Source organism: Dermacentor andersoni, chromosome 2 (assembly GCF_023375885.2).
Source record: "Dermacentor andersoni chromosome 2, qqDerAnde1_hic_scaffold, whole genome shotgun sequence".
In the NCBI taxonomy this organism is placed as follows: Eukaryota; Metazoa; Arthropoda; class Arachnida; order Ixodida; family Ixodidae; genus Dermacentor; species Dermacentor andersoni.
In genome coordinates this window covers 11,142,581-11,154,376 of record NC_092815.1, presented here as the reverse complement: position 1 = coordinate 11,154,376, position 11,796 = coordinate 11,142,581, and the positions used below count along the sequence as shown (strand labels likewise).

At 41.1% G+C, this 11,796-nt stretch overlaps 1 protein-coding gene across 1 annotated transcript in view; it reads right to left on the bottom strand.

Annotated features, from left to right (window-relative positions):
* Positions 1 to 470: 470 nt before the first annotated feature.
* Cog1 (conserved oligomeric Golgi complex subunit 1) overlaps positions 471 to 11,796 on the bottom strand; it is a 73,937-nt gene continuing 62,611 nt past the window's right edge. The window contains exons 22-25 of the mRNA XM_050190156.3: positions 8,197 to 8,359; positions 7,228 to 7,344; positions 6,230 to 6,478; positions 471 to 686 (exon numbers count right to left, since the gene is read on the bottom strand). Of these exons, the coding sequence (XP_050046113.1) occupies positions 549 to 686; positions 6,230 to 6,478; positions 7,228 to 7,344; positions 8,197 to 8,359 (667 nt within the window). The 3' untranslated portion in view covers positions 471 to 548. The remainder of the gene's footprint in view (positions 687 to 6,229; positions 6,479 to 7,227; positions 7,345 to 8,196; positions 8,360 to 11,796) is intronic.

Below are 11,796 nucleotides of genomic sequence, written 5' to 3'. Positions count from 1 at the left end.
TGTTCCGAACACCTGTAGTCTTGGTCAACTGGCTCACTCCACAGACATCGAACAAAGTGACCCAGTACATCAAATACATGCAGCGGGAGCTGTTCCATGAGAATTTTACTTTGCATGAGAACATAAGTCTTTCTCTTGGCCCATATAATTATATTGGAAGCAAACATACACAAGAGGATTGCTACAAACCACCCCTTGTTCATTGCCAAGAGCAAACTGAGGTGGCACAATTTCTTTGTGCCCTTCAGTTTCCCAAAATGTGCCAGATTCACATACTTGCTACTGCACCTAGTCGCTACTACATTTGTCGGGCTCTCATTAAGTCTCAGCTACATGTATAATTGAACTGTACTTAAGAGACAGATGCTGATTACCTTGAGCCTAATCAGATGGATGAGGGATCAGCAATCTCCTCTTAACGGTTGTGCGTGCAAAAAGTGGGAGGAACAACAGTCAAGACAAGAAGCAGATGCATATCAGCCTGCTGCAGTCTGTTTATTTTTTACAAATATATAGATCTATATTATACAGAACAAGGCTGGACTGCATCACATGGGTCCAAACCAGGAAGATCGCATGCTAGTGGCCATTTTCTCATAGAATGAGGGTAAGGCACTGAAAGTCGGTGTTGACTGGCTGGCTGTCAGAGATGCTGCAGCTGCAGCAAGATCAGGCCCTGAGGAACTCTGAGGAAGAAAGGAAAACTTTAGTAGCACTATAATAGAGAATAATCATGGCTCATGAAAATGCAAAAATGAGAGACAAGCAAAGGACAGGAAGGCGAATCATGCCATAATACTATAAAATATGTGGGATAACTTTCATAACAAATGTATGGGTTTCCTTATTTCGCTTTCAGGAGCCCAAGGAATCTGCATTCAAGTTTAACAAGCTTGATCTGTGGGACATACTTCCCTCCCACTTTTTTATCACTGTGATAAACTTTGAATTAAGAGATGTATGTTACTACAAGTTAGAGTGCACACCGGGACAAAGACAAGAAACAACAATGACAAGCGCTTATATGCATGCACACACATGATTTCATAGTCACGAGAAAAAGGGTAACAAATCCTTATCTACATGCAGACTGTGAAACACCCGAATTGGGTGCACTGCTTTCCACACACCCGAAATATGATATCTGTTTTTACAAAAGAGCAATGGAAGACTTGCTAACAGCGTCACCCTTGGCCAATTAAACCAGTTTGATCATTGACGCGCCTTCCACCTACTCTGGTATATTCAAAGCGGGTAACTCATCCACAATCCAAACAACGTAGCACTAAATAGCTGTCTCTTCTTTTCCGCACTTTTTCTTTGTGTTGTTGAAGATGCATGTTAAGGCACCTGCTCATTTGCCCATTGTATTTTTTGCCACATGAAAGGGGAATACTATCATATACCACTCCTTTGCAACCATCTATCGACCTACTTCTGTGCTTTATATTGCAATTTGTCTTTCTCTCTTCTTTTTTTACTTAGGCACGTCAACCTACAGATCTTGATCAACCTGTTGGGAGTAGCTGGGCAAATAAGCAGGTCCCTGAATCCATTAAGCCCCGATCCAGGGCTGTACTCGCCATGGGCAGTTGTACCAGTATCGCCAATGATGAGTCACAGTCGCTCAGCCCAATGTTCTGTTTCTCCCACTGCCAAATACGAGTTATGGTCGGCATTGAGGGAAATTTGCCCTCAAGCGCAGCTTCACTTTCTTTTCTTTTTAACTGTTGTGTTAATTCTAACTATAAATTAATCAAGTAATATATTTACACAATGTTTACAGTAATGAAATTGACACAGCAAAAATTATGACATAAAAAATTTTCGGAAATTTGGCATGTTTTTTCGCAATTATTTGGGGGTTAAGAGGAAGCTTTAGCTTGGGTCCAACTCCCACGTGGTCTATTCAAATAGATGTAAAATGCAAAAACGTTTTCCTGAGATAACACCTAGAGTGATTTTAATAAAATTTGTTGCATCTGAGAGAGAAAGTTAAATTCTAGTGACTGTTGGAAGCGGAATTTTGATTTAGGGCTTGAATTTTGTTAAAAAGATTTTCAAAGATATGGAAGTTTCAAAAAACATAGAAGTACGAAGTTTACAAATAGCTCTGCATCAAGAACAGACATCGCGGTTCTGTAAACGTCATCCACTAGATCATCGAAAGCGGACAAATTTGATGTCATTTTATATCTTACGTGAATTTGTTACATTTTGTACGAGGGTTCTGCAAAAGCTGTATTTCCATGTTACTACATTTTTTTAGATTCATGTGCAACATATCAATTTTGTCCGCTTTAAGATTTACCATTAGTTGCAAATCACGTAATTCGGATATAATTTTTTATTGCAAAGTTACAGAGTGGTAAACTTGATAGTTTCGTTTTCTGAAAATTTTCTATTTTTGCCACTTTATAATAAAAAATTGACGACCTAAATCAAGAATTCGAAACCAACAGTCACTAGATTCCAAGTTTTTCTTTTAAATGCAATAAACCTTGTCAAACTTGGTGCAGTGGTTGCCGAGGAAAACGAATTCTCCTTTTACAGTAAACAGCCTAGGGATCATTTTTGATCACAATGTGTCACATATTATCACTTGTCACTAAACTTTCACCAGTAGTTGGACTTGTTTCCTCCCTTTGGTACCTTCCGCGCAATGTAAAAATGCTCATACATAACTCCCTTTTCATCAGTAATCTCAATTATTGCTGCCTTGTCTGGAGTACCACATCTGCCACAATTATGGGTAGATTATTCATCATTCAGGAAAAAATTCTCCGTGTGATGCGTGATGTACCATGGTACTCCCCAAGTGAACCTCTGTTTCAAGAACTGAAAATACACAAAGTGCATAGCTTATACAATTACAGGTTAGTCAGTGCATACGTTAGGGAGTGTAAATCAAATAATTGTTATATCCGTTCCACAGCTAACCTTAAACAGAACATGCGCCATTATCAAACAAGATCTCCAGAATACTGGTATGTAACATACCTGCGAACTAATTCAGGAAAGCAAATGATTGGTTATATGCTGCCTGTCCTGCTCAACACACTGATCGCAGATAATATCAATGTCTTACAGTCTTCGTTCACTAGTTCGTATAATTATTATTGCTGCTAGCGCAGTTTTTATGCTTAATACTCTGTACTTGTCGATCACAATATTAGTTTTGCTGCATCATCTGTTATTAGTACACATGAGTGTCGTGTTTCTTTTTTCTCTCCCCATAATGCTGATTTCTTAATATTATGTAAGCTAAGTAACTTGCATTACGCTTATAATTTTTTGTGTTTGTTTCTTTTGCGTTATTTCATTCTTTTAATTCTGCTTTATTGTTGCCATTCCTCATTCAGTGTTGTTCCTCCTGCTGCTGACGCAGCTTTTTTCCTTAAGACCTGTCCATATTAAAATGTATGCTGTTTATGGAAAATAAAGCACTTACTACTGCGACTACTACTACCACTACTACTACTACATGTATTTAGATAGGCGCACCCGAGCTAAAGCTTCCTCTTAAAGGGTTGTTGGGTGTCTCCGAGAACACAAACAAAAAGCTTTTGTTTGGAACATGACAAAACATACGGAACATGACACTGCTCCACTTCGACAATCCCTCTTGGTCGCAAGCAGCCGCTTGTAATTCAACCATTTGACCACATGCGTCCACAGATGTTTCCATTTATTGTCCCAATATTCCTTCACAGTGGCAGTGAAATTTTGTTATACTGAAATTGTCTATAAACGCTTCGTTATACTGAGGTTCTAAACATATGGTGTTCTATCTGTGGACAAGAAGTTATAGAGGGTAAATACTTCATTATATCGCGAATTTTATTATAATGAAGTTCATTACATCGAGGTTTGACTATACCAGAGTAATCAGAAGGTGCATGAATGATCAAACTAGAACTATTATCGAAGCAGTGGAAATTGCTAAAGATAGCACTGTTAGCAAGCCTCCTATTGCTCTTTTGCAAAAGGACTTGTCATATTAAAAATGCGTGGAAAGTGGTGCGGACCCACTTATGATGTTTCACAGTCGGCACGTAGACATGTACTTGTTATCAGGATTTATTTCTCTCTTTTTCATGTGATTATGAAGTCACGTGTATGCATATACTACATAGATGTTACTTTCCAGAAATAAAGAAACAGTTGGAGGTCAGCACAAAAGCCTTGAATAGTGGAAGGGCATGAGAAGAATACAAGAAAAGACAGCGCTAGCACTCTGTCTTCTGTATTCTTGTTGCGCACTTGCGATATTCAAAACATATTTATTATGGCATACCAACAGGCCCAATAAACATTGGCACTTGCCTTTGCCATTTCATAACAAATTAAATTCTGGGGTCCTACGTGCCAAAACCACTGTACGATTGTGAGGCACGCTGCAGTGGGGAACTCCAGATTAATTTTGACCACCTGGGCTTGTTTAACATGCACCCAATCCATACACGAGCACGAGCATTTTTGCATTTCGTGCCCAACAACATGAGGCTGCCGCGGACAGGATTTGATCCCTTGTCTTTGGGCTTTGTACCACAATGCCAAAACCACTACTCTACCTTGGAAAGGTTCCATCGTTTGTCTTTATCCCCATGTGAGCTGTAAGTTGTAGTAACATGATCACCAAGTGGCTTGGTCTCAAACCCTTTTAACACATGAATGCCTCGCATGCCTAGTTTATTACACTAGCGTGCATATAGAGGAGCTTCCGTGCAGAATTTGGCATTAAAATATGAGCTGAAGCATCATGAAAAACTCACAAAAATATGACAATGTAAATGTGCTTAAAAGACGTGGACGATAGGCAAAGACAAGATGCACATAATGCATATTGCTAGCATGTCTTTACCTATCATCCATGTCTTTTAAACACATTTACATCATTGTCATACTAAACCAGCTCGCCCAACTAGGTGCACTCACAAAAATAGCTGTTTTCAATGCCTAAACTGAAATAATGCTGCCTTCACCACTCGCTGGAAGCGACGCATAACCTAGAATGTGTGGCTCCTCCGCATGACCTCAGAGATAAGGCGGCACCTGTGATTGCCCGCAGGGCACTGAAATATCTCGGAGGCAGCATGCTGGTACTTGCCTACGTCAAAGTGACAACCACTAGGTACATAAGTAGTCTACTCAGGAGCTGTTAAAAGGCTATTAACAAGAAAACTATACAACTAACAGCCCTGTGGATTTGCCGAGAATGCTTCAGTGACATATGCTAAAGCTTAGCCAAAGTGAAATTTTGTTGCAGCTGGTCTTTAACCTCTTAAATTTTAAATGTTCCTTACCGAAAAAGTAAATGAAAATTGCCAAACTTCTTTAACATAGGCAAGTTTTTTTGCACATATGTTTTTGAAGACGAGGTCTTCTTAGCTGGCTTCACATGGGATCGGTATATATGAGATTATCTTGTAACCACTACCAGAAAAAAAAAAAAAGCGGTTGGTTAACTGAACAGGTAAATGCTATCAAATGATACCTCTACACGCTGAGAGAATGTAGCAGTAGTCAGCACGTAAGGATATAAAAAGAAATGAGGTGGTATCTCAGTGGCTGTGTCGTCGTTGCCCTCTGACATGCCGATGCCAAATGTCCGAGTTCAGGATGGAGGAGAGCTGGCTCAAAGAGACAGGAAAAGCGGAGAGCCACCATCCGTGCGAGTCTCGCAGTATGTGAGGGGTTTGTAACGGCAACATGTCGGCGTGTGGCAAGACAATAGTCGACACTGAAGAGAGGAAATGCAAGTGCAATGCAAGTGCCAAGGCTGCATGCAATCAATGGGCCAGTGAGAGTGCCAGCACATGTGAAGCTCATCTCGCCAAGGCATGCACCAGGCACACCAAGAAGACAGCCGACGCTTGTGAGGCCTGTCTCGTCAAAATGCATGATTCGCCACGTGCCTGCAAGGAGCAGCAGGATGTCAAGCTGTGCTTGGAGGCCCTGGAGTGAAACACTGCCACCCAACAAAGATATCAGGCTGCTGAGAATCATGAAGAATACGAGTGTATCCTATGTTGCACGGTGGCCAAGGAGACCCGATGGGTTTCAATGAGAGAAGAATGGAAAAGGGAATTGGCTTTTCGCAGAGAACTTCAAAGCACTCGACACCTTCTGATGACACCGAGGAAGCATACTCTTTCTTGGCTCCACAAAACCATTGTGGAGCTCTCCAACCTCGCGCAGTAAAAAATGAATGGTTAAGTGAACCTACCTTAGGTGGTGGAGTTGGTGTCGTCAAGCTGCTGCTGCTACCAGGGCCACTGCCAGCAGTGGCCTGATGGGCTAGCGGACTCTCGTCAAGAAACCTTGACAGTGTGGGCAACAGGGGGAAGCGTGGAGTTCCAGCGGCGAGCACGGGCACCACCACAGGCGAGGTGGGAGGTGCCCTGTTACTCGATGGGGCCGATCCCAACACGAGGCAGCGGCCGACCCCATCACTAAGACAGAGGCCTAGCAGAAGCTGCACGTGTGCCATCAAAAAAATGTTGACTTTTCACAGCCAGCCCGTTTAACAAAGTGCAAAAGGCACCTGCGCAGCATCTTTACTCAAGGAGCACACTGGCCTCATGCAAAGAATGAACATGGCAGAGTTCTGGAGCTGTGGTTGAAGAAGCTGAGTCGTCGGCTGCATTATGTTGCTTTCTGGCACTAATTACACCATTAAAGCATCATTAAAGAGCAACACCACATCAGTCTAGACTGGTGTTCTTCCAAAGCTCTGTTTCTAATTCATTTGATAGAAAAATATTGACTGGGAGCAATGAAAATGAAGGCCAAACTTCTATTAAAGGAGTGTCATGTTGAACTCTTGGTGCAGGTGTGCTGTGTGACACACCAAAGTTTTTTTTTCTTTTTGTAGCTGTCCCGATGCAGCAAAAATTCTTGAAACTTGCTAGGTTGAGTCCTTCTTTTAGAAAGCAATATAGTCCTTCCTTAATGATAAACATTTAAGTCGACTTTAGTAGATGCTGTCAAAATCTGCGACATCATGGCAAGTTGGTGCAGAAACTACCTCAGGGCAGTGTTGCCGTTTGTACGTATATTGTTTTTGCATCTTTTCTGGCTTTCCAAGCATTTTCTCGTAGTAGGAATGGCTGTTCTGCCACGGCAAAAGCATAATTTACAAATACAGCTATACTTAATTTAATATTTACTAACACAGCAATTATTCCTCTTTAGCGTCCCTCTGTAGCAATGGCTGGCACTCACCGAGGTCTGCTGGGCTGCCAAGTTTGCCTGACGTGCCAGGTGTGGTAGCAGGACATCCAAGTCAAAAGGGTCGACCTGGGCTTCCACGGCTGCTCGAGCATTGCTCAGCACATCACCCTGGAGGGTACAAGGAGAGAGCCAGAGTGAGGACTTCTGTGTGAAACAGAACCAACAGCGCACTTCTATCTCAGGCTGTGTAGGCTTCCCTTATTTAAGTGGGGCATATACTTTCCTTGAACCAAGCATGGTCTCTGTAGTAGCATCTCTGTTGAAGGCAAGAGCAGGAAGTTAGACATTAAGTGTGGCTGGCATATACAGCAGTGAGGGTGACAGGTACTAAACGAGCTTTGTGGCACTGAACAACAAAAAATATAGCCTTTCACCATAACATCATAAGATTACCTATGCTCAATCCACAAGCATTTATTCATCAATAAAATATGCAAAAGAAAACCTATTTGAGCAAACAATAACGCCAAATACAAAAACTGTAAACGCTCTTTCTTGCAAAACAAAAAAATAGTACCTTCTGTGCAGAACATTAGTCAACCAGAAATAATAATATACCATAGTCTTACTTTTAGGGTACTTCAAGTTAGTGTAAAACACTCACACCATATCAGAATAAGCATCACTAACAGTGTCACCTTTAGGTTAGGCACGTAGAGATGGCATTTCAAAAGTGACAAAGAATTGCAAAGTACTCAAGCTACAATTAATCACTTTCTGCTTATAGTATTTTGTCCTGATAGCACATTATAATGCATTTTTCTTTTCATATCTTTGTATCAGGCAACGTTCAGTGCACTTGTTTCCGTGATGTGCTGAATGTTCCAGAAGCTGAATTTCAAAAGTGAGCGCCTCCAAGTGGGAGACAGTACGAGTCATTAAGCGAAGCACTTGTACCAAAGGCCTTTTACAGCAGCACAGCCTGCACATGACTTATTGGCGCAATGGTGTGCAGCATACCTGGAAGAGCAGGTTAAGAACCTGCAAGTCCATGAGCAGTTGCAGAGCCCAGGTCTGGCAGAGAGCAGGCGGCAACTGCTGAGTCACTAATGCCTGGCACGAGTGCAAGTAAGCTGGCTCCAGGTGGGACACCAGCAGCTGGCCAACTTCAGACTGGATGCCCCTGAGAGAGGTGCATGCCAAGGAACTACTATTCAAATCTCCATATAACAAATTACTGGATATAAAAAAATAAATCTAAAATATTTTTTGCCAATACAAGCATGTAAAAAATACATATTTATAACAAATATTGAATGTAACAAAGGCAATTTTCCGTCACATGAGACTTTGTTAAAGTAAGGTTAGACTTTATGCTGTATTTGCGCAAACCTAAGCACATATCTTTCTTGTTTGTGCCTACTAAAACTAACTTATTTTCAGTAAATGCTTTTCATTTATTGTACCCTATATAATAATAATAAATCAAAGGTGTTTATTAAACTGCCCAGGAACAACATCGAGGGTCTTGGTGCTGGTGCACTCAGCAAAACAACGCGCAGGAAGAACAATGCAAGCTCGCACGTACACATAAAAGAATAATAATAATAATTTTGTGAATACAAATTTTAACTGAGCATAAAATGTGTACACGAGGAGAATACAAAGCAAAAGTGGAGAAACAGAAGAAAGGATTACAGAATGACGTAACACACAAGAGATATGAGAGTTTTTGTTCAGTTATCGAAATTCCTCTGCGACTCCTTTCAGGAAAATATTAAAATTAGGCATGAAGATATTCAGGCACTCTGAATGGACATTATATGTCGCCTGCACTCTAGATAGAGGGTCACAAAAATCTGAAGGCTGAAAGACGCACCGTTTCCTTGTGCCTTTCTGCGGAATGCAAGAGTGCACATTAGAAAGCAAGTGTGAGCAGCACTTGCTTTCCATGTGTTAATTTGTGAAAAAAAGTGACATCCGATTTATTGCGTCTACAGGTGAAGGTAGGTAAGGTGAGTGTCTGTGTTAGCTCTATGGAGATGGAAGGCTTTTGACAGAATCGATGTTAATACATTGTCGATGTTAATTGATGATGATGATGATGATCATAATAACAATAATCTACCAAATATTTATTATACTACCCAGGAACAGCTGCAGAGCCTTCGTACTGGTGCACTTAAAAAGTAATATGCAAGACCTAATGTACAGAGAAGATAAATGTGGTGGATGAAACAATGTGAGATAGAGAAACAAAATGAGGACGCAGGCGTAGATGTGAGTTAATTATACAATGTGATTATCTACATATATATAAAACAAAGGGAATGAATTCTAGAATATGTCAATACAGGCAGAATACTTACTACATGTTTTTTTGGAATCGAGCCATAGGACAGTCTAATGCGACAAGGATGTGCAGAAAACGTGGAATGCTGCCTGGCATACTTTTATAATACATAAACATTAATAATAATAATAATAATAATAATAATAATAATAATAATAATAATAATAATGTGCCCAAGGCCACTTTATGAAGCCTAATTCCAGCCCGGGCCAGTGATACCAAGCCATGTCCTGTCCCGGGCCTGCGCATACAAGACTGAGCCTAGCCCAGGCCTGGCACGGGCTCGTGGTTCCAAGCCCCGGCCAGTCCCAGGTTCAACCCGGGCATTCATAATTAAGCTTAGTCAGGGCCGGCGTGTGCATGACCAGGCCCGCCCTGGGCACGCTGGAGGAAATTGGTTGATGATGATGGTTAATATTGGTGCCTTGCCCCTTGTAGTGGGCGATCAGATGGAAAATCTGGTGTGTACATGCATTGAAATGTTGGTTTACCTGCGGTGGTAGCTTAGGGTTTAAGCTGTTGTGCTGCTAAGCTCTAGGACGTGGGCTCGATTCTATGCCACGGTGGCCGTATCTTGATGGGGGCGAAATGCAAAAGCACCTGTGTACTTAGATTAGCTGCACAGTAAAGAATTCCAGGTGGTTAAAATTAAATCTGGTTCCTACAATGGCGTGCCTCGTAATCATGTTGTGGTTTTTGCAAGTAATACCCCAGAATATAAATAAATTGTTGCTTATGCGGCACATGAAAAGCCATTACAATAAAAGTATAGTGACAATAAAACATAGCGAAAATGTTTTTTGAAACAAAGTCCACAACTAACACGAAAAATCAGCTAGAAGTAAACCCAGGGCATTCTCTTTCATGCTCTTGTCTGCACTTCACATTGGAAACATTAATTATTACACAAATTTTTAAAAGAGGCTCTTCGTTAATAATTTGTTGCAGCAAGATAAAAAGCTTAAGGCTATATATGTTGAACAGCAAGCAAAAGCAGACAAAATGTACATTGTTCATATTCTAACTTCGACACAAAAATGTATACACAACGTACAATATAAATTATATAATCAAGCTGTCACACACTATGCTTCAGGCTATTTGAGATAAAAGTTTCCTCCCTTTTTTTTAGGTAAAAGATGCCTCTATAAAAATACAATAAGTTACGGAGTGCTTCAGCTTTGCCCGGAAAGAGGTGCGGGGCAATCATTTTTGCAATGCCCTCATTAGAACAACTTGCAGACTTGCAAGGCTCACAGGAGTCATCGATGGCAAAAGTCTCAATGCAGTGATCTGGTAAAGCACTGATCGTGGCCAGGGATATTCCCATTGGTAACACTTGCTTTGTGAAGCCAAATTCACTACGAGAAGACAAGTGCGGTTGTTGATGACAGTACGGTATGAAGGACGGTGTTGTGGGTGAGAACAACGGTGTAATAATCGAACCCGTTGGCATAGAAAAAATAATCGCCTCATTGAAACTCTCATCCGCTCCTGGCTGTGACTTGATTAACGCTAAGTTTCTAAAAAACACTAGCACATATTGTTCCATTATTCTTGCAAAGATTTTCCAGCAATCACTTGACAAAGGTTCACTGCCTGCTGATTGGAAGGTGGGGAAGGTGATTCCATTCTACAAAACAGGTACTAAACATTCCCCACTGAACTATCGGCCTATTTCCTTAACCAGTATACCATGCAAAATTATCGAGCATGTTCTGTCTTCTCATATTGCCAACTTCTTAGAAGAAAACTCCTTTTTCTGAGTTTCAACACGGCTTCCGCAAAACATATTCATGTGACACCCAACTAGTATCATTCACGCATAAACTAAACCTATTGCTTGACCACTCCTCAGTTGCAGATCTAATTTTTTTGGACTTCGCAAAAGCGTTCGATAAAGTGTGCCACAGCTTATTAATCTACAAACTGCAACAACTAAACCTTGACCCTAAAATTCTGTACTGGCTTGAGGTCTTCCTTACTAACCGTTCACAGTTCGTTTCAGCTAACGAAGTAACCTCTAATCTGAGTCCTGTTTATTCAGGAGTACCACAAGGCTCCGTGCTTGGACCCCTCCTATTTCTCATATATATTAACGACTTACCTTCCTGTGTTTCATCTCAAATTCACCTATTTGCTGACGACTGCGTAATTTACACCGAAATAACTCGCGACGAGGATGTTACCAGGCTTCAAGCTGACCTTAACGCCGTTTCTGCATGGTGCAATTCATGGTTCATGGAACTAAATGTTAACAAGTGTAA